Here is a 24446-nt window from a genome sequence, read left to right as displayed (position 1 = left end):
ATTACCTCGTTTACTTACTTTGGTGTTGTTAAACAAAAGTTTTAAAATTTTAGATTATATTTAAATGATTTAGAAATAATAATAAAAAAAATGAATTACCAAACACAGCCTCGCGATTCGAGCAGAGTAATTTTGGTCCATTGATGGAAAATTACAGTAATCAATGAGCCTAATGATGAGGCCACAACCACGTGAATTGACCAGGGGTATTTTAGTCTTGACATAAAATGGTTGACTCCAGCATATTATGCTTGTACAGTGTACTTGGCGCTGCTTCGAATTAAATAATAAAAAATTACAACTGCGTTCTGTGATAATGCAGTAGATGCTCCAACTCAGCATAGAAACGATAATGGCCTTTCAATTATATTATCAGCATTTATTTTAAGAGTAAGATTAGCGTGAAGAATTTTTACAGTTGTTTTGATAAAAAATAAAAATTTATTATTAAAAATTTAATTTTTTTATATATTTTTTAAAATAATTATATAATAATTACACACTTACTATTATAATTATTATTTATCTTATTTTATTGTCATTGTTATTTGAAAAATGTAAAATGTTATGGTCAATGGTGTATGCTCTTTTCGAGGCAGTATCTAGGGTCTTGTGCGTTGAGTCCGGCAATCGAGGAGAAGGAATCCAAAGGGCTTGTGCCTTTTTTTTAAATTATTATTAAATTGAAAGTATTTTTATTAAATTATTTTATAAATATATCTCTAATTTAAAATATAAATTTATAAAGACATGTAAAAATGATTATGTGACTATTATTTTACAAATATTGAAGAGAATATATGAGACTAATAGCATTGTCAATAAATAACATCACCACATCATGAAGAGTTTTTATTTGTTGATTAATTAGCATAAAGCTTAGTAAATGCAAAAACCCAAATTTAATTTTCATTAGTTGTCATTAATGCTCATTCCATAGAAGTTCATTCATAATTAATGTAAAATCCATGCAGCTGTTGTTCGTTATAATAGCCTTAACTTGGATGTCTTAACTTTATGATGGCATGTATGTTAGACAGTAAGGTAATGAGTAATGCTATTTATAATTATAGAGTGTTTAAGTATCATGTAATTATTTTAAAAATGAGTGATGTCCAATCATAAAAAATTATTTTTTTAATTTTTTTGTTTTAATTTTTTTTTCATGTGGATCTCGTATGTACTCACTTTTTAAAAAAAGATTGCACGACGCCTGTACATTCAACGATTGTAAATATCATTAGACAGTTAAGCCTAATAAAAAAGCACCCATTTTGGATTCTCGTTTAGGCTGCTTGCTTGACGTGTAATGACCAACTTGGCCTCTCTCTCTCTCTCTCTCTCTCTCTCACACTCTCTCACTTGCCCCGCGTGAGACCCCTCTCCTGCCCAGTGAAATGTCTCCCCTGCCCAGTTCATATCCAGGTAAATCTTCAATCTTTTTTGGGTCATTGTTTTCGAAACAATTTTACTTTGTTTTTGGAATTTGTTTGGAATTTGTTTGTGGTTGAGACTCATTGTTAGGTTTTGTTGTAGACTAATGAGGTGGTTTTCTGAGCACCAAGTGCTCGACAGAATGCCATAACAGTTTTGTTTTTGCATATTAAAGGTTTTAATGATCCAATACCACATCCACAAAAATGTAGTTGCTCATTAGAATAGGAGTTTTTTTAGCACCATTGCTTTTTTGTTTTTGTTTTAATAATCAAGTATAATTTAAAAATAAATGAAATAAGAAACAACAAATCTAAAGATAATAATTTAGCTATACACGTCTATTATATGTTGAATCGTAAATAAATTAAAAAAAGGAACCTATTGTAATGAACAACTACATTTTTGTGGATGTGGCATCGGATCATTTAAACCTTTAATATGCAAAGACAAAACTATTGTGGCATTCTGTCGAGTACTTGATGCTCAAACACCTCATTAGTCTACAACAAAACTTAACAATGAGTCTCAGTCACAAACAAATTCCGAAACAAATTCTAGAAATAAAGTACAATTGTTTCGAAAAAAATGACCCAAAAAAAGTGTAGATTTACTTTGGAAAAAATCATTTCCAAGTACTTTGAAGAAGCTGAACTGGGTGAGGGGAGATGGAGATAGAGACGTGGGGCAGGGGAGATGGAGATGGAGATGGAGACGGAGACGAACTGGGGGAGGGGAGGGGAGGGGTCTCACGCGGGGAAAGTGAGAGAGAGAGCTGGGTGAGGGGAGGGGAGGGGTACACGAGGGGCAATTGAGCTGTGAGAGAGAGAGAGAGAAAAAAAAAAAAAGAAGCTAAATGATCTTTATACGTCAAGCGGGCAACCTAAACAAGAATCCAAAACGAATTCCCTAACATTTTCCATGCCTAATATGTCATGGATGGTCAAGGCAGTCTTGGGCAGTCCCACTTCCCCAAACATTCTTGAATAGGAATGCGGTAGACATTTTTCTCGGGGGTGATTGCGTGCTAACTAGTTGGCTGCCATTTTAAAACCCTAATTGTAAGGGAAACACAAGAGAATTTAAGGGCTCGTTTGTTTTCAGAGATGAGATGAGATAAGATGAAATTAAAGTTAAAAAGTTGAATAAAATATTGTGAAAATATATTTTTTAATATTATTTTTGTTTTGGGATTTGAAAAAATTGAATTATTTATTTTATTTTGTATTGGAAGTTGGAAAAGTAGTAATAATTAGATGAAATGAGATGAGATTAAATATTTTCTAAAAACAAACGAGTCCTAAAATCTGCACATTCCCTTAATAGAAAATAAGTACTTTAGGTTCTTAATTTCCAGCCATTAGTTCAAAGAGTTTCAAGGCATACAATCTTTCTGGAGGCCGGTGATCAGCTTTGACCAAAACTCTAGAGATACGTTCTTTGAAAGAGCATATGATAAAGCTAGAGAAGGATTAGCATTGAATTTTGCTTCATTTAACAGATCAGGTTGAATTGAAATCATCAAAGTTGAGTACATTATCATTTTCTTCATAGTAGCCTCAAAACTTTATTTATATTTCGGAAAAAGACGAGTAAAACAATTCAGCTCTCTTGAGGTGACAAATTTCATTATGATTTTTTCTTTTTGTATAATTTTTTTTTAAAAGTCTGTAATCGTTGTGGTACTAACCATAGTGTACAAAATATTTTAAATCTATTGATGCAAATAATGAATGTAAATAATGAGTAATACTATATACAGTCGTGAAATACATAAATATTGTGTAGTCGCTTTGGAGTATATTATTAAAAAATTAATTTCTTTTCATGTGAGTCTCATATTTATTCACTTTTTTCAAAGCGACTGCACGGCGCTTGCACACTCACAACTGCAAATATCATTTCTCACAAATAAAAATGATATTAATAAAAGGAGGAAAAATGATATTCATTATCTTTTAACCATTATTATTTGATATGATATTAAATAATAAAAATAGTTTTTAATCATTTAAGTTCATGTTAGAAAAGAATAAAAAGATAGTAATTAAAAAGATGATAAATAATAATATTTGTAGAAAGAGGGTAATTTAAAATTAAAATATACCCGACAATGAGGTGCCTAAATGGTAAATAAAAAAAAGTGGTTTAGACAAACAATTATCAATAGGAAAAAAAGAAAAGGAATTATGATAAAAATGGAAATATGTTAGAGTTCAAACATACTAAAAAAGAAGAAAAGAAAAATGATTTATATAATAATATTTTTTATAATATTTTACATAATTATATTTTAAATGAAGAATATTTTTATAAAATATTTTAAAAAAATAATATTATTTTATAAAAATAATATTATTTTATAATATTATTATATAATATATTGTATAATATATTGCATCTATATCATTAATCAGAAGAAAAACCTAGAAGTTGCCTAATTGGACAGAAAACAGCTTTTATACGAGGCCAGCTGATTCTTTGACTTTTATGCATATGGGGGAGAGTTGGTCCCATCTCAGCACCGATAAGCAAACTCATAATTTATTTTAAGAAAACGAAAAATTAATTAATAAGAGAAATAAAAATAGGCTAGCATTTACATATTCGGTTTGTGAAAGTCAATACCCTTTCTCACTGTTTGTTGAGGCCAGTAAGCGTCGAAGATTGGAGAGAGAGAGAGAGAGAGAGAGAGAGAGAGAGCCTAGAGGGGTCAATGAGATAGACAGAACAGAGTGGAGTTTTATGATTTATCGTAACCGGGTATGTTTTGGATTTATTAGTTAGTTATTATCGAAGTAAATGGGAAAGAGCATATGTTGAAGAGGGTTTTTTTGCTTTTAATTGCATTATAGAGAGAGAGAGAGTTCTTTGTTTGAGCTCTGTCAGGTGTTTGGTGGTTTTGACTCTGCTTATTTCTGGTCTGTATTCATTTTTTCCAGGGAAGCACTTTTTCTTCTTCTACGTTCTTTAACAATTGTCTTGTGAATTTTTGGGATCTGGGTTGCAGGATTTGAGCATTAAAGTCTCGATCTTTCTTTGGTTTTCTTGGAATTGTATTTCTGTTGCGGAGTTTTACCCAAGAATGGTCTACTTAGAGTCCTAATTTTGTGGTTTGGAGTTCAATTCAAATTTTCTCGCATTTCTTTGGTATTGGAAATTGAGATCCTGGAATTTCTGGGGTCATCCGAATTGCTTTGATGCATCTGTCCATATGGAAACCCATTTCCCAATGCGCAGCTCTGATTCTGGACAGGAAGAGCAGCGGTAGAAGAAAAGATGGGTCTGATTCATCTCTTAAGAACAAGAAAAACTCATCGGTTCTCAAGAAATTGCAAGAGAACAAGCTCAGGGAGGCTCTCGAAGAAGCTTCCGAAGATGGGTCTCTCTTCAAATCCAAAGATATGGAGGAATCCGAGTCGCTGGCCGACCAGGACGAGAGTTTGGGGCGCTCGCGCTCGCTCGCGAGGCTCCACGCGCAGCGTGAGTTCCTCCGAGCCACTGCCCTCGCTGCCGAGCGCACCTTCGAGTCCGAGGATGCCATTCCAGACCTCAACGAGTCTTTCTCAAAGTTCCTAATCATGTACCCGAAGTACCAGTCTTTGGAGAAGATCGATCAACTGAGGGCTGAGGAGTACTCGCACTTGTCCCCAAAGGTATGCCTTGATTACTGTGGGTTTGGTTTGTTCTCGTATGTTCAGACTCTTCACTACTGGGAGTCCTCCACGTTTAGCTTATCAGAAATTACTGCAAATTTAAGCAATCATGTTTTATATGGGGGTGCTGAGAGAGGGACTGTTGAGCATGACATAAAGACTAGAATTACTGATTATTTGAACATCCCTGAGCATGAGTACGGTCTAGTTTTTACAGTGAGTAGAGGATCTGCGTTTAAATTGCTGGCCGAGTCGTACCCTTTTCATACCAACAAAAAGTTGTTGACAATGTTTGATTATGAGAGCCAGTCTGTGAATTGGATGGCTCAGAGTGCTAGGGAGAAGGGTGCTAAGGTGTATAGTGCATGGTTCAAATGGCCAACCCTGAAATTGTGCTCCACTGATTTGAGAAAGCAAATTTCTAGTAAGAGGAGGAAGAAGGATTCTGCGGTCGGTCTTTTTGTGTTTCCTGTTCAGTCTAGAGTTACTGGGGCCAAGTACTCGTACCAATGGATGGCACTAGCACAGCAGAACAATTGGCATGTCTTGCTTGATGCTGGGTCATTGGGTCCAAAGGACATGGATTCCCTTGGGTTGTCCCTATTCCGACCGGATTTCATTATCACATCATTTTACAGGGTATTCGGTTATGACCCAACTGGTTTTGGATGCCTTCTGATCAAGAAATCAGTGATGGGAAGCCTTCAAAGTCAATCTGGGTGTACTGGGGTTGGAATGGTGAAGATTACCCCTGAGTATCCTTTGTATCTGAGTGATTCGATGGATTGTCTTGACAGGTTGGCTGGAATTGAAGATGATGAAGTTGCTGAAAATGGTGATAAAACCTCTGAAACACGCCCGGGAACACAGCTACCTGCCTTTTCCGGTGCATTTACATCTGCTCAGGTGAGGGATGTATTTGAGATGGATCATGATAACAGCTCTGAGAGAGATGGGACAAGCACCATATTTGAAGAAACCGAGAGCATTTCAGTTGGGGAGGTGATGAAGAGCCCCGTCTTCAGCGAAGATGAGTCATCAGACAACTCTCTGTGGATCGATTTGGGTCAGAGTCCATTGGGGTCTGACACAGCAAGCCAATTGAATAAACAGAAAGTGGCCTCTCCCTTACCACCCTTTTGGTTTACTGGCAGGAAGAACCACAAACGCCTATCTCCATTACCCTCTTCCAAGATACATGGCAGCCCCATATATGATGACAAGGTGGCAAACCTCGTGCCTTATGAAGACCGCAATGTGCTATCATTTGATGCTGCTGTCCTGTCAGTTTCCCAAGAACTGGACCGTGTGAAGGAGGTCCCTGAAGAAGAACAATTTGCAGAGACAAACCACGCCTCACAAAATAGTAGAAAGCGTTTAGATCATGTTCAGGAGATCCAAGAAGAACCTGTGACCAGCAAACCCCTTCCTGCTGGGTCTTTGTCCAATTCTGCAGTGAATGGATCCTGTGTGAACATATCAACTTCTGCCTGTCAGCATCGCAGCCAAGAGAATGGCTCAACCTCTGAAATTTTTCAGGAGGTAAAAGAGAGTGCCATAAGAAGAGAGACTGAAGGTGAATTTAGGTTGTTGGGGAGAAGGGAAGGGAATAAATTTACTGGTGGTAGATTTTTTGGTTTGGAAGAGAATGAATCGTCAAGCAGGGAGAGGAGGGTATCTTTCAGCTTGGAGGACAATCATAAAGATAACCTGAGCCATACATTGGAGACAGGAGAAATCTCTGTGACCAGCCTGGATGATGAAGAGCAGAGCAGCGATGGTGAATATGCTGATGGGCAAGACTGGGACAGGAGGGAACCGGAGATAGAATGCAGGCATCTTGATCATGTCAACATGTTAGGTCTCAATAAAACCACCCTCAGGCTGCGGTTTTTGACCAATTGGCTTGTAACCTCATTACTGCAACTTAGATTACCTGGTTCAGATGGGGATGGCAGCACGAATCTTGTTCAAATATATGGCCCGAAAATAAAATACGAGAGAGGTGCAGCTGTGGCTTTTAACGTAAGGGGCAAAAACATGGGGCTAATCAATCCAGAAGTTGTTCAGAAGCTGGCTGAAAGAGAAGGTATCTCTCTTGGCATTGGCTTCCTTAGTCACATAAAGATTTTAGATAGCCCGAGACCTCAACGGGGTAGTTTGAATTTTGAAGATACAACGCTGTGCAGGCCAATGGAAAATGGTCGACATGATGGAGGAAAAGGCAGATTCATACGGGTTGAAGTTGTTACAGCTTCTCTAGGTTTTCTAACTAACTTTGAGGACGTTTACAAGTTGTGGGCTTTTGTGGCAAAGTTTCTTAACCCAACATTTATCAGAGAGGGTAGCCTTCCAACGGTTGAAGAAGGTTCTGAGACGTAGGACCATATGCGTATCAATGGCTTTTTTTCTATTTTGAATATAGTTGAATGGTTTTAGCTGGGAAATTTCTTCAGAAGGATCTCCCGCAAAGTGAAAGATTCAGAAGCTTAAAAAAGGATTGGAAGGCCCCAGCAAGGATCGGAAGGTAATCATTTATGCACGGTCAAATACCAGTGCTGGAGCTATTCCTCAGGACTCCTCAGCACATGTGGGTGAATTTGTTAATTCATGTTTGTTGTTACTCGGAATTCCGTTTTTCAACTGCTGGGTTCTGTAGAGTTGGCTTTAGAAACTCATGTCTTACCAGGAAGTCACAGTAAACATGAAGTGGGCACAATTTCTCCATCGATTACGATCTGCTTTTGCATTACACTACAATATATTTCTCTTTGTTTTTAGTTCTGCTATATTAAATTTCTTGGTTCTGTATATAATTAGCTTATTTTTCCAATTGTAGTTTGCAATACCACTCAGTGGCATGTTTGTTTTTCCCTCTCAGGAAAAAAGGCTTAAGAGAACTCTGCGAACACAACTTATCACTGGGAAATTGCAATCTTCCTCTAATTAAAACCCTTAATTTCTGATCGAACATGGTCGTATACCCATCTTGATAAGTTGTCTAAATCGTGTTTCAGGTCAAAGGCAACTAGTAAAATAGATGTGTTTCAGGTCAGAGTTTTATGTTACTGACAAAGTTGGATTTAACTTTGTTCCTTGGAGGGAATAAAAATAGAGGAATATTCTAGGTAGACGGGGCATACTCGACCACCTAGAAAGCATGATCTGATGTTAACAGGAAATAGATATTCCTTGCATAGTGCGAAGAGCATTATCAAACTTGAAAAAAGTGAAAGTAATCAAAAGCATTGACTAGTTTCAATGTAATGGATCTTTTTTCTCGATTGTCATTGTCATAATTGGGCCATAACCATTGAATTTTGTTTCCATGAGAATATAATGGTAGGTTTAATCATTCTGCTTCTTTTTTTTCTCCTTTTTGACCTGTGGATTGTGTGTTCTAGGGAAGCTTGAGTTGTCCCTTCGTCAAAGCTGGTAGGGTATGATCATTAGTCATGACACTGTCCAAAACCTGATAGTGAATCGTGATTATCCAAAACCTTTTACCTTTATTGTTTTTCCTTTGGTAGGAATGATTATCCTAAACAAAACCTGCTTCTTCTAGAAAATAAAACGAAACATGCAACCTACCCCGGACAAGCTTCACTTTCAATATGTTTTTATTAGGGTATATCTTGTATACCATCTTAAAAAAAAAGAAAAGAAAAAAAGAATGATAGTTGTAATTATGAGTATGTAAGTGTCGTACAATCACTTTAAAAAAAGTAAATAAATATAGGATCTGCATAAAAATAAATTAATTTTTAAATATAAATCTTATTTTTTTTCAAAATGACTGTACAGTACTTACGTACTCTATGACTGTATGTAGCAATTATTCTCTTAAAAAATTGAATAAAATATGAGAAAGAAGGGTTTGTTCTTTGACAAAACTGATTTATGCGAGGAAGTTTCCTTCTGAAGTGGATATGACATTGTAGTTGGTCAGGTGATACAAGATGTAGTTGGCTACTAAAGTAATAGATCTCCAAGATTTTGCATGTCATAATTGACAGCATCATCAGGAAATACTTGGCTAGAGTTGCAATATAGTTAATGGGAAAAAGAAGTTTCTGTAATTTAATGTCATTATCATAAAAAATAAAAGATAAAAAGTCTTCTCGGTACAACTACCACAGAAAGCCCTTCTTGTCATGGTACCGTTGGCTGCTCTAGAAAAAATCCGAAATGAACCATCAAGTTTTAGGCCAGATCATCCACACCCCCAAAAAGCAGGCTTTTATATGGCACTGCAACAACCAAAAGAGACTTCCATATCTAATAAAGAATCCATGCGCTTAGGTCCTGATTGGGTCACATTTATGTCTTGCCAAGATCAACAGAATTGGTAAAAGGAAATCTAAGATTCGAATACCGTTATAAGAAATGCAGTCTCTAATGCTGAGACATGGGAAAGTTCATGTAAGAGAGATCTGAGAGTAGCGAGGCTGAAGTGGGAGAACTAGTGCTGGATTGTGGTCCGACACATACAAACCCAAGCATCGATCAACGATCTTGATCCGATGTAATCTTCCCATGGAAGCTATCGAGGACTTGCCGGAGTGGAGTTGTATTCGAAAGGGATCATCAGTGACCATCAAGTTCTCAGTTGAGGTCATCGGATAGAGCGCCACATTTCTTCGAGATAAGAGTATTGGCATTGGACTAGCCAAATGCCAATGCATCTTCATACTTTGGCTAGGTATGAATAAAATCTTCTACGTTGGACTAGCCAAACTACTAAAGCTCAACATTTGAGCTATAGTAAATTAAGCTCCCTAATCATCTTTGACTAGATACTATTCACTCACCAAAATAATATTTTAATCATTTTCAACAACCATTATATTATCTACCTTAGCCATGCCTAGCCAAAGTATGAAGATGCTTGTACGCATTATCCTCCATCTTATTTAACAATTTTCCATCATTTTCAACAACCATTATAATTTTCCTTCATTATCTGCAAGATGAGAAGTTTGTAAGCATTATCCTCCATCTTATTTAACAATTTAACATTATTATTTTACTTGACATCATGAATTTGTAAAGCTAATATGTAATGACCCGGCCCAATAATTATAAGGTTTGAGTATTGATAATTTTTATTGGATCTAAATTATATTTAATCGGTCATATTGGATAAGCTCATGAACGACAAATTATTAAAGTTGATTAAGAGTTTAAATTAGGCTCAATAGCTAAGTTAAATTCCAATTATTATTTATTAAATGAGTTAGACTCATTTTAGAATTTAAAGATTAGTCATTAGAAATTTATTTCAATTTAAAATTATCATTGATTGAAGTTTTTTATACAGTTTTAGTCACTCTCAATCCTACATTAAATGAACTATTAGAGTATGTCGTTAATTTCAAACACACTAGGATTACAATTCTAGAATCCTCTTCACCTTCAAATTTCTAAACCCAACCCATATCATCCTATAAATAATCTCATGCACCTACCTCTTCAAGTCTAGACTTTTTGTTTTTAGCTCTCTTTTACCTTCAACATGTCGTAGCCCTATCTCCCCCACCATGAAACATTGCAAAGCCACCATCGTCTCTTCCTCCCTCCTAATCACAACCAACATCATCTCTCCATCGCACCGTGATCAATTTTGTGTTGAAAATTTTAGGAAGTAACACTACATGATAAGTAGCTTAATCATAAATTAGAATTAACATACGTTAGCTAGTTATATATATTATTATTAAAGTCAGTTCTTTGAAAGTCAGTGGTTACGTACCACGAATGTCATGATATTTGTAAACACATCATTCATCATATTTCATTCCGCATATTATAGTGATGTATATATTATGCATCTCACGTTGCATAAGACACGTAAGCTTTTATAAGATTAAGTGTAAGATGTACCAATGCAATTTCAGGGTGGATGTGCAAGCCACAAACTCAAGCGTGGTCTACCATAGTATGCCAGAATACTATGCGGCTCCCCTTGTGGTAGCGGGATGTGGGGCTAGTGCACAACTTCACACAAATGGTTAAGTGTGTTTGCTAGTCAGATTAGTGACATCAGTCAGATAAATCAGATCAGTCAGTTAATTTAGATAAAGCAGTCATGCATAGTATAAGCATCAGTATGATCAATCATTATTTTAAACTCAGCATGAAATATTTTATAAAAGCCTTATGTTAAGTATGTTTATGTTATGATGCGTTTTTTTACTGAGTTTAGTTTATTTTTATGTTTTTAAACCACCTCAGGTCATAATATTTATGAAGGTAGAGCTGCAGGACAGGACTTAGTCCAGCGAGACGAGACTTAGTCCAGGGAGGTGTGATAGTGGCTTAGATCATGTATAGAGATTTTAAGTTATGATTTTTATAGAACAAATGTTGAGAAAATTTAATAAATGCTTCCGCCGCACTCTCATTTATGATTTCAGTATTTTAATTCAAAACATCTCTATTTATTATAACGAATCTTTATACTTGATGCTTCTTTTAGAAAAAGAAGTAATAATATAGTTTTAATTTAGGTTCAGTAGTAATACTCTGGCTCCCATGATTTTTAAAAGTGACTTTATTATTAACTGGGGGAGCGGTGTGTTACATAATCAGATAAAAAATAGTTCATTTGGATTATAGTTTGATTCAAACGCATGATGGTGATCTCTTAGTAATTGATATTTCAGGGGCCTTTCTATTTTTTATTTTTTTATTTTTAAGTTTAGATTGTAAAAGTCTTGTTTGGTGCTATAATGCATGAAACTGACATTGTCAATGACCAATATCGGTATCAACATAGGAAAAAGTACTTTCATGGAATGACAATGGATTGGCTAGGGCCGTGCTTGAGGTTAAACGCTTCCTTAACAGCAATTGTACTCCCGAAAAGAAAAAAATCTTTAATTTGATTCAGTTTGGCTTGCTACTTTAAGAGGACTTCAGAAGCTATAATCTAATACAAATCCAATAATCGGTTTGCTGCTTGTTGTAGTTGATCGTGTTTTTGTAGGCCTCTTAAGAAATGGTACTTTTTTTAAGGGTTTTGATTGCATAATAAGAACTGCGTATGTGTGTGTATATTTATTTTACTTTGTTGAATTTTTTGGTTTTTATGTAAACTTTAATCATGGAGTCTTTATCGAGGATTCCGAAGAAGTTTTTAAGGAAATATATATGGAGAAGGCTTGTCAAACTTAGCACTTCTTAAGCTTCCAAATGGTGCAGAATAGAAAATAGAGTTAACACAATGTGATGGTGGGGTTTGGTTTTAGAAGGGTTGGCAAGAATTCTTGGAGTATTATTCTATAAAGTTGGGGCACTTGTTAGTCTTCAAATATGAAGGACATTCTCGCTTTCATGTACTTTTATTTGATGAAAGTGCAATAGGAATCGAGTATCCTATCCATAGATCCCTTGGAGATAAGGACTTAAGAAATTCATGGGCCTAAATTATCTCATTAAACTGGTTCGACAATAGATGATTGCTTATTCCTTATAAATATGCCCAAGACCTTGTCCATAGGTAAAGTGAGATTATTCCTCAACAAACTTAATGCAGAAATCTTGGCTTCTTCAAGGGAAGGAACTCTGGCTGATGGTCCTGTTAAAATATTGGATGACTTTCCGAAAGACACAAAAACTAAGGAGAGATTGCCAAAACCCCTAGGAAAGTGGTTCCGGGCCACATCTTAACACTGCCATTGACATGCCAAGACAACCCCACAACCAACCTACATGCGTGCCAATGGCCATGCCTTGACACGCATTAGGTGCCTAGTGAAGCTACTGGCCACGCACAGCCCAGCATGCGCATGCCTAGCGAGGTTAATGACTACAACCCAGCGCATGGCCCAGCATGTGCATGCTAAACCATGCGCTCCTGTGCACGCCCCAGCGCCCCACACCCATGCGTGCTCCCCAGCGCTGCACGCCTATGCGTGCGCCATGTCAGCAGCAGCAACTCAGCGAGGTTAGTGGCATGCCATCTAGCGCATGGCTCTAGTCATGCCTTGCAGGCAAGGCTAGTGGCAGGCTCCCAGGTATGCCATCCAACGCACGACACCAACCCATGCCTTGTAGCATTAGAACCCAGGCTACCTACCTGGGCCATGTAGCATCAAGGCACGACACCATGCTGTGCCCACTAGCAGGCCCATGCATGGCACCATGCCATGTCCATCAACATGCCATGCACAACACCATGTCGTGCCCACTAGCAGGCCCACACATGACACTATGCCATGCCCATGAGCAAGCCATGCACGGCACCATGCCGTGCCCCAATGACCATGAGCCAGACCAGCCCAGTCGTGGGCCATGAACCACACTAGCCCATCCATGGGCCATTGCATGCTAGTGGCCACCATGGCCTGTGCAGGACTATTTTCTTGTTTTCATTTATTTTTATTTAATTATTTCCTAAGGGACATTTTGGGGGTTTCCACTTTATAATCTCTATAAATATGACCCTTAGTGATTTCATTTACATCTTTTGACAATTTTCCTAGAGGACGGCTATTGTTCTTAAGATCATATTTTCGATGCATATGCATTTGGGCTCTTTTGGGTGCAATTCGTGAATCCTTAAAGAGAGAATCACACTTTACAATTCGTGAATATGTGTGATTAATTTTATCTAATATATGAGGTTTCTTTTCAACTTTGTACAGTTCATGAATCGAAGTTGATTTATTTATCTTTGTGTTCTTTCAAAGTTCTTGAGTGTTCATATATTTTCCATTGTGTTCATACACTTTCTTGCATAATTCCCACCTCCCAAACACTTCCATACGCCTACCATAATGCTTTCCATAATTACCATATTCAGCTACACTCTAAAATTCATTTCTTCCATACTCCAATTACTCTAGCCGAAAACCCTACTTACCATACAAGGATTCCTATAACTTTAGGAATCCTAATTCCCTTCCATATCCATATCCTTTGATTTAAGGATTTTCCTACCCATCTCAAACCCTTAAATCTCTCAATCCCTACAATATCTCAAGTCAACTAAGACTTACCATAATTGCCAAAACCAAAATTTCCATATTTCCTAAAAAGATTCCTAACACTTAGGAATCTTTCATTCTTCATTCCCAATCCGTCCAAGCCATATCCAAACCCCCCAAATCACGCCAACCCTAAACCACGGCAACCCTAGTTGCCCTAACACCCGAAACCCTAGCCTCACTCATCATCCAAACTCTAACCTCATATAGAGTGGCACCAACTCCAAGAGTCACCATTCTAGCTATGCCTCACTACTCAAGCTTAAGTTCATTACTTAGATCACCCTTTTCATCATCATCATAGATCATACCATCACTAAACACCAAACCTCCACTAACCTAGGGTTCCATCATTGCCACGTTTTGATCAAGGCCAAGCAAGAGGGCTAGCCATTTCGGTCAACACAAGGAGAACAAAGAAGAAAAGAACATAGTGTTTAGGAACTAGAATAAGGTCCCTAATATTAATTGGTACTTTTATTGAGAGAATTCTTACTTGGTGTTTTTAAGAAGCTCTCAATTCTCCTCAAGGTAAACAATGCGTTAACTTGAACCTTGTGAATTGGTTGGGGGAATTCCTCTCGAATCCCATATATTGTTATTGTTTGTGAAACAAAGTTTGAGGGTTGAGGTAGAGGACGAAGTAGTGTTATTCGAAGGGATTGACCACCTTTAAAGGTGGGGGATCCAAGGTTGGACAATTGTGCAAGAGGGATCGACCACCCTTGAAGGTGGGGGACCCAAGGTTAGACTTGTGAAGCTGTGAACAAACTCCACAAGGCGAGTTGCTATCCAATTTTGCTGTGTGCAAGCTCAGTTTGCAAGTTCAGTTTGTAAGCTCAGTTTGCAAGTGGTAGACTAAAACTCAATTTGCAAGAAGTTGCAAGATTTGAAGAATCATGAACCGAGAAGTGCTAGAAGCCGATGAACCAGGTGGTTCCAGCCGGGAATGCCTTGAAGCTTTAGAAGGGCAAACCACAAGGTTTAACAATGTCTTTGGTGAGGTCACCACTACATTGGCCGAGCTAAGGATGACCTTGAATGCCATATGCCGTGAAACGGAAGATAATAGAAGAATCATGGATGCCATGAGATGAGATACCAATGCAAGCCTTGAAATGCTTGAGAGAAGAGTTGTGAAGACTAATGGGCAAAGGCCACCACCTAGTCTGAATATGCAAAGGCATGATGCCTTTGTTGATGGAGCCGAGACAAGTGTGATGGGTTCCATGCATGAACCACCAAGGGCCGAATATAGAAGAGGGGATCGTGTTGAGAATGACCATATGGCAGTTGAGAGATGGATCTGTGACGAAGGCAACCACTCTAGAAGTCCGAGTATGTTGAGAGAACCTCATGATGTGAGGTTTGAACCACCAAGTTATGAAGATCATCAAGAGGCTGAGTATGAGTTTAATCATGAGAGACCAAATGGTCATGATGACCATGTTGGTAGAAGGCACCATAACCATGATAGAGAGAGAGGTCACTGTGGCTGAATGTATGAAGATGACCACTATGATGATGGAAGAGGAAATCGAGCTTATGACCAGGGACCAAATAGACCAAAGGTGGATTTCTCCAAGTTCAATGGGGGTATTCATATGAGTGGCTTGACAAGGTAGATAATTATTTTCATGCATATGAAGTGCCAAGACATGAGAGAGTATCAATGACTTGTTTTTATTTATAAGCAAAAGCAAGTAAGTGGTGGAGATGGATAAGAGACCAATATGAGAAAGAAAGAAAGAGAATGGGATGGACGACTTTTGAGAAAGAATTCCTTATGCAATTTGGGCCATCCTCTACTATTAATCATCATGGCCAACTTACCAAGTTGAGGCAAGAAGGGAAGGTGCATGTTTATATTAAAGAATTTAGGCAACTTCAAACACTTGTGAGAGCTTGGTCCGAGGAGGCCCTTGTGGGCACTTTTATTGACGGATTGACGCCTTGGTTACCCATGGAAATCAAATTGAAGCAACTCACCAAGATTCAATAAGTGATGAGAATGACCGAGATTTTGGAAGATAGTACCACTTTGGAGAAACACCAATCTAGTGATATGGGGAGCAAGTTCACTAAAACCTTGCAAACCAAAACTCCTTGGAAAGGTAAAGAGGTTGAAGTTGGGGCTTCTAAGCCCAAGCCATATGAAGTGAAGAAGCTCTCAAGGGAGGAAGTCCAAGAGAGGATCAAGAAAGGCTTATGCTTTAAGTGTGGGGATAAGTGGAATAAAGAACATACGTGCAAGTCGGGTAAAGCCTATGTGATGATTAAGGAGGATGATCATGATGAGACCTCAAGCCATGAGTCCGAACAAGATGAGGCTGAACCTAGTGAAGAAGATGAAGATGCCGAACTTTCTCTCAATGCCATGTTGGGAGTACAAAAACTCACTTCCATGAGGGTTATGGCATGGATTGGAAAATTTAAGGTCACTTTGTTTGTAGATAGTGGTTCTACCCACAACTTCATCAACTCCAATATTGTCACCAAAGTGGGGTTGAAGCCGAATGCCATTGAACCCTTTGAGGTTAAAGTTGCCAATGGAGACAAGTTAAAGTGTGAGAGGCTTGTGAAGGAAGTCAAAATAAACATTCAAGGAGTGAGAATAGTGGCGGATTTGCATGTCCTTTCACTAATGGGACTTGATGTAGTGTTGGGCAACGTTTGGCTTAGAGGCGTCGGGAAAGTAGTGCATGATTATCACAAAACGACCGTGGAGTTTAAGCTCGGGTCTAAGAAGAGGATATGGACAGTATTGATATAAGAAAAGTGAAGTTCTGTGAGGCTTTGATGTTCGAGAAATTGTGTAAGGGTGAAACTCATTGCTTCGCCATTGTTCTAGCCAAAGAAGATTCGGTTTTTGAGGTTGAAAAGGTAGAAGATGGGGGTAAAAATGATGACTTGTCCTTGCTGCCCATGGAATTTCAAGATGGCGAGGGGGGGGGGGGGGGTTCTAGAGGGGCCTACTTCATTGCCACTTACTAGGCCCTTCGACCATCAAATTGTGTTGATTGATGAGAACAAATCGGTTAATGTACCTCCATATTGGTATGCCCACTTACAAAAAGAAGAGATTGAGAGACAAGTTGATGACATGTTGAAGGGTGGTTTGATAAGGCCGAGTACTAGTCCTTTTTCTTCACCGGTCTTGTTGGTGAGAAATAATGATGGCACTTGGAGATTTTGCACGGATTATTGTGCCTTGAATGAGGCAACGGTCAATAATAGATTCCCTATCCCTACAGTTGATTAAATGCTTGATGAGCTACATGGGGCAAGGGTATTTTCTAAACTTAGTTTGAGGGCCGAGTACCACCAAATAAGGATGAGAGAAGATGATGTGCACAAGACGGCGTTTAGGACTCACTCCGGGCATTATGAGTACCTAATGATGCCGTTTGGGTTATGTAATGCTCCTTCTACATTTCAAGCGGCTATGAATACCATATTCAAGCCACTTTTGAGGAGGTTTGTGCTTGTGTTTTTTTTATGACATTTTGGTTTATTCAAAATCTGTGGAAGCACATAAGGAGCATTTGAAAATTGTGATGAGAATCTTGGAAGAACTCTAGTTTTTTCATAAAGGCTTCTAAATGTGCCTTTATGGAAAAAGAGCTTGAATACTTGGGACATTTCATTTCGGGAGAAGGTGGACCAAAGAAAGATTGAAGCAATGGTTGGTTGGCCATTACCCAAAGATGTTTCAGCTTTGAAAGGTTTTTTGGGTTTGACGGGCTACTATAGAAGATTTGTGAAGAATTATGGGCTTACAACTAAGCCACTTACTTTCCTACTCAAGAAAGAAAATTTTGAATGGACTCAAGAAGCAAGAGAAGCATTTGAAGAATTGAAGAGAGCCATGACTGTGACACCCGTGCTTGCTTTGCCCAACTTTGATAAGCCATTTGAAGTTTATACTGATGCAAGTGGAGAAGGTATAGAGGCTGTTTTGGTTCAAGAAAAGAGGCCATTGCCTTTTATTTCCAAAGCTCTTGGGCCAATGAAGAAGGCTTGAAGCACTTATGCTAAAGAAATGTTGGCAGTTGTTCATGCGGTGAAAGAATGGTAGCCTTACCTTTTGGGTCACAATTTTGTCATTGCAACCGACCAACAAGCTTTGAGACACTTATTGAAACAAAAAATTGTGACTTCCGAGTAACAAAAATTCCTTATGAAGTTACTTGGTTTTGAATATGACATTATCCATCAACCAGGTAAAGAGAATAAGGTGGTGAATGCATATTGATGCTTGGGCTTGGGAGATCATTGAACTACTAGAAGCTCAAGGAGGAGGAGTAGTGGGCTTTAAAGTAAGAGATGACCTAATCTATTACAAAGATTATGTTTATATACCAAATGTGCTGAATTTGAGAAGAGAGATCCTAAGATCCATGACCACTCACAATAGCAAGGAAGGTGGCCATTCGGGTTAGTTGAGGATCTACATTAGAGTGAAGCATTTTTTATTGGGAAGGAATAAAAAAAGACCGTGAAGAAGTTAGTAGCCGAGTGTGATGTGTGCCAAAAATCCAAATATGACACAAGACCACCATCTGAGTTGTTGCAACCATTGCCAATTCCAAATAAAATTTGGGAGGATTTGACAATGGATTTTGTAGAAAGATTGCCGACTAGTGGAGGATATGAGGTGATATTGGTGGTTGTTGATCGGCTTAGCAAGTATGTACACTTTATTCCTCTCAACCACCCATACACGGCCAAGAGTGTGGCCAAAGCTTTTATTGATAATGTGGTGAAGCTACATGGATTCCCCAAGAGTATTGTGACTGATCGTGATAGGGTGTTCATGAGCACCTTTTGGAAATAGCTCTTTGAATAACAAGGGAGCAAATTGAGAGTAAGCTCCTCTTACCACCCACAAACTGATGGGCAAACTGAGGTGGTTAATAGGACTCTTGAACAATACTTGAGGTGCTATTGTCATGAAGAACAAGTGAATTGGGGGCACTATCTTACATGGGTCGAATATTAGTATAACACTTCTTTTCATGCTTCCATTCAAAGAAGTCCATTTGAGGTGGTTTATGGAAGACCTCCACCAATATTGGTGAACTATGAAAGGGGAACGACAAGAAATGGTGAAGTTGAGAGAGAGTTAATTACTAGGGATGAAATCCTAGTGAAGGTAAAGAAGGAGCTCAAGAGAGCTCCAGAGATAATGAAGAAGTATTATGATGAGGGAAGACGTGTGGTTGTTTTTGAGGTGGGGGACTATGTTTATTTAAAATTACAACCATACGGGCAAAAAACATTGAGGAAAAAGTTTAGTTTGAAGCTTTCAAAAAGGTACTATGAACTTTCAAAGTATTGGAGAGATTGGAGAATGTTGCATATGGATTGGAGCTTCCACCATCATCAAGATTACACCTGGTCTTTCATGTATCGGTGTTGAAGAAAATGATTGGAGATCCAAGCCTTATAGTTGAGGAACTACCAAGCTTTGATGAGGAGGGTAGAATACTTTTGCAACCAAGAGTGCTACTTGAATATAGGGTGGTGACACGGGAGAGAAGAAGGAGAAATGTATGACAAGTGCTACTTCAATGGCAAGGGGTGCCGAGAGAGGAAGCCTCTTGGGAGGATTATGATGACATAGTGTTGAGATATCCACATTTGATCCTTGAGGGCAAGGATATGCTTGAAGGGAGGGTGAATGACAGAACCCCTAGGAAAGTGGCCCCCAGGCCACGCCTCGACACTACCTTTGACATGCCAAGACAGCCTCACAACCAGCCTACATGCGTGCCATGGCCCATGCCTTGACACGCATGAGGTGCCTAGTGAGGCTACTGGCCGCTTGCAGCCCAACGTGCACATGCCTAGCGAGGTTAGTGACCACGCGCAACCCAGCACGCGACCCAGCATGCGCGCGCTCCTGCGCCGCACACCCATGCGTGCGCCATGCCAGCAACAACAGCTCAGCGAGGTTAGTGGCATGCCTCCGCAGGCATGCCATCCAGCGCACGGCTCTAGCCCATGTTTTACAGGAAAGGCTAGTGGCATGCCCACCAAGCATGTCATCCAGTGCACGGCACCAGCCCGTGCCTTGCAGCATCAATGCATGGCACCATCATGTGCCCACTAGCAGGCCCATGCATGGCACCATGCCATGCCCATTAGCAGGCCATGCACAACACCATGTCGTTCCCACCAACAGGCCCATGCATGACACCATGCCATGCCCATCAACAGGCCATACATGACACCATGTCATGCCCCAACGAACATGAGCCAAACCAGCCCAGCCGTGGGCCATGAACCACACTAGCCCATCTATGGGCCATTGCGTGCTGCGGGCCACCATGGCCCTTGCAAGACTATTTTACTATTTTCATTTATTTTTATTTAATTATTTTTCAAGCGACCTTTTGGGTGTTTTCACTTTGTAATCTCTCTAAATAGGACCCTTAGTCATTTCATTTACATCTTTTGACAATTTTCCTAGAAGACGACTATTGTTCTTGAGATCATATTTTTGGTGCATATGTACTTGGGCTTTTTTGGATGCAATCCGTGAATCCCTAAAGAGAGAATCACACATTGCAATTCGTGAATATATATGATTCATTTTGTCTAATATATGAGGTTTCTTTTCAACTTTGTGCAGTTCATGAATCGAAGTTGATTTGTTTATCTTTGTGTTCTTTCAAAGTTCTCGAGTGTTCATATATTTTCCATTGTGTTCATACACTTTCTTGCATAATTCCCACCTCCCAAACACTTCCATACACCTACCATAATGCTTTCCATAATTACCATATTCAGCTACACTCTAAAATTCATTTCTTCCATATTCCAATTACTCTAGCCGAAAACCCTACTTACCATACAAGGATTCCTATAACTTTAGGAATCCTAATTCCCTTCCATATCCATATCCTTTGATTTAAGGATTTTCCTACCCATCTCAATCCCTTAAATCTCTCAATCCCTACAATATTTCAAGTCAACCAAGACTTACCATAATTGCCAAAACCGAAATTCCCATCTTTCCTAAAAGGATTCCTAACACTTAGGAATATTTCATTCTTCATTCCCAATCCGTCCAAGCCATATCCAAACCCCCAAAATCACGGCAACCCTAATTGCCCTAACACCCGAAACCTTAGCCCCCTCATCATCCAAATCCTAACCTCATCTCAAGTGGTGCCAACTCCAAGAGTCACCATTCTAGTTGTGCCTCACTACTCAAGTGCTTGAGTTCATCACTTAGATCACCCTTTTCATCATCATCATAGATCATACCATCACTAAACACCAAACCTCCATTAATTTAAGGTCTCATCATTGCCACGTTTTGATCAAGGCCAAGCAAGAGGGCTAGCCATTTCGGTCAACACAAGGAGAACCAAGAAGAGAAGAACATAGTGTTTAGAGACTAGACTTAGGTCCCTAACAGAAATCTTGGTTACCATGTCCTCGAGCTCACAAGATGATGAGAACCAATCCTAGTGAAAAAAACACTAGTACTACTTCGAATATGCCAAGATTGGCTCAACAAAATTTGCATTCTACCAAGCAAGAGCTTGAAGGTTTGAAATCTTCTATATACTGTATATGTTATCTATTTATTTCTTTCAAAATTTTTGACAATGTCTCATTATCTTTGATTGTCAACAAGAACAAGGTGGTGAAGGAATTTTTATAACCGAGCAATGCCCAAAATATAAGTCTGTCCTAAGGACTCGAACAATGAGTGTTGATGAAAAAACAAGAGCTCTTGAAAAAAAAAAGTGGCTTTAAACCTGAAAATCCTTATTTTGTGGCTGTCATGCAGCCATCGTATGTGGGTTGTAGAAACTACCTAGTATGCCTTCTGAAGTTCAAATTGCAGATTCAGTATTGTTCACAGACCAGATTCTTAGGAACCTCAGGGTACTCGATGTAAATTCACCTAATTTCATTCTTGGGGTCTAAGATCTCAATTGTATGTTTTGCATGTTTGTTCAAACGATCAAGTTCATATTAGTTAATTTAAGGTGTTTTTGGTTGTCAATATGGGACAGGGGAGCTTAAGTTTTTTGCTAAAACAGAAATTAGAGACATGCCTAATTCTTTGAGGCATTGTCAATCTCACATTTTCAAGAGACAACGATGGAATGCCAAGGACAAAGTTAGAGCTATTGAGAGAGCTAGTGCTTTCAAGTCTAAAAATCCATTTCTCATGGTTGCCATGTGCCCGTCGCACGTTTTAAATAATAGCAACTTGGTAAGCTATGAATTCCCATTGCTAGATATATTACAGTTTTATGCTGAAGATCAAAATTGATCTCCTATCTTATTGTACCAGAAATTCTGAACAGTAAATACTCATTATCTAGTTAATCTAACAAAGGCATTGTAACGTCCTAGTCCTGGATGGAGTTGGAGAGTTACCAACCGTCATTTAAAATCATCAACTACATTTTAGCGTTTTGAAATAATAAAATCTTGGGTCCATACCTAACTAAATTTCAATAAAATTAACTTGGGCTTATCCAATATGGCCATTGACCTATGGTGCCTAGAGTTTTTCTGTATGGCCCAAGACCAGTCGTGTATAAATTCCAAGTCATGCACGAAGGATCATCTTCCTCATAAAAAACTAGGGCTGCCGCACCTTTCCTCCATGTTCTGTGCATAAAAAACCAAAGCCCTTGACCACGTACAACATATTTTGTTCAACTGCCGCATCCCTCTTCCACGTTCAGAGAATCAAAAACCAAAGCCCCATGACGCCCTCTCTCCTCCACTCCAACCCAATTACAAGCCGCCGCATCCTCCCACGCCAAAACTCATTCACTTCACAACAACCACAAGCTGCAACAAAACCATCGAGAGACCTCGCCCCAAACTGAAGCTAAGCCATGCTTCAACCACCGTAGCCCTCCCCTCATCAACCTCTCTCCCTTAGCCCTTCTATCACTTAGGTGTAAGTCACTGCACCACCATAGTGTCAGTTGCACCACCATGGAGAGCACCCTGCATATACAACCCTTCTCGTTTGGCATCAAGCATCTAGAAAGGCATCAAGCATCAAGTTCAACCCAGTTGCACCTCCTCCTTCACTCCACATCACGATAATAGCCAGCCTCAAAGATTGTAACACTTGGGCCCAGTACCAAGCCCACTTTCTAAAAAACAAAATTTGGATTTATATGTATGAAAAACCCACTTGAGATTATCGATTAATTTTTGGAATAGGCCATGGGTTTAAAATTTAATTTTTGTGGGATGTGGATTTCTATTGGGCCTGATAATTAGGTTAAAATCATTTGATATTTAATGGATTAGGTGGAATCTTTTTATTTAGTTATAGGCCGAATTTTCTATGGAACAGGTTGTATTATTGAGTCGAGGCCCATTAGCATTGATAAAATAGTCGACCCATGAGAAAATTACGGACAAGTCAAAGGGACTGTTGAACTGCTCTAATTGCCCAACTCAGTCCATTTGTTAATTCCATACACAACATGTGGGCCCAAATACTTTGAAATGAACCCTACCTGATCCACCCTAAGGCGCACACCCATTTGTTCTAAACTAGGAGACCAACACCCAATTAGTATTTTTAAAACTCCCCACCATGCACGTCTCCCTCCCACTACATTCACGGCAACAACTTTGTATGAATAGATATTATATATATATATATATATATATCGTATAGGCATGTTCATTCGTTTTCCAAACTAGGGTTGCCACACATAGTTTCTAGCAACCGAACCCTAGGAAAACCACCACCTGCAATCGCTGCTCAGCCACTGTGAATCCTGACCACCACGTTGCTAGCTAGAGACGCCAAGGCGCAGCTTGCATGCATGAACCAACAACCCTTCAGTCCATGCTCCAGGAGTAGATTAGCCACTACTGATACTTCCCTTGCGTCCAACCGCCAGCTCTTAGTCGCGTTGCCAAGAACCACCTTGCTCCTGAACGATGGAAGCCACTGGGGCCACTTACTCAAGTCTTTGCCTTACACCACCGTAGACCCACGCCACCCCAGCACTGCCTAACACCAACCTGCAAGCCCCCACAAACCAAAGCCTCGCTGCACACCACTGCCAGTGCACCACTCACTGTAAACCAAACCAAAAGGCCCTTGTTTCCCTCACAAAAAATAGAGTATCATCCCATCTGAACACCCACAAACCAACACTCTCTCAGCCACCGTGATCTTCCCAAGTTCAACCTCTCCGAGTGCCACCCCCCATATTGCCCAGCTACTGTTGCTCCTTCGTGTAGCTGTCGGCTCCCTCTAACTCTCTAGGTCCTTGTCTACTTTCTCAATGAAAGCTCTCTCTCTCTCTCTCATCTCTCTCTCAGTGACGTGTTGCTACGCTGACCACCTTCAACC

General features: G+C 39.2%; 1 protein-coding gene across 1 annotated transcript; it reads left to right on the top strand.

The window, feature by feature from the left end:
• The first annotated feature begins 4088 nt into the window (after positions 1 to 4088).
• Positions 4089 to 7923, top strand: LOC108998179. The gene is made up of 2 exons (XM_018974655.2): positions 4089 to 4197; positions 4445 to 7923. The coding sequence occupies exon 2, from the start codon at positions 4635 to 4637 to the stop codon at positions 7470 to 7472; it is 2838 nt and encodes a 945-aa protein (XP_018830200.1). The 5' UTR covers positions 4089 to 4197; positions 4445 to 4634; the 3' UTR covers positions 7473 to 7923.
• The last annotated feature ends 16523 nt before the right edge of the window (positions 7924 to 24446 follow it).

This window comes from Juglans regia, chromosome 12 (assembly GCF_001411555.2).
Source record: "Juglans regia cultivar Chandler chromosome 12, Walnut 2.0, whole genome shotgun sequence".
In the NCBI taxonomy this organism is placed as follows: Eukaryota; Viridiplantae; Streptophyta; class Magnoliopsida; order Fagales; family Juglandaceae; genus Juglans; species Juglans regia.
Note: the sequence above shows the minus strand (reverse complement) of the source record. Positions and strands in the feature narration are given on the sequence as shown.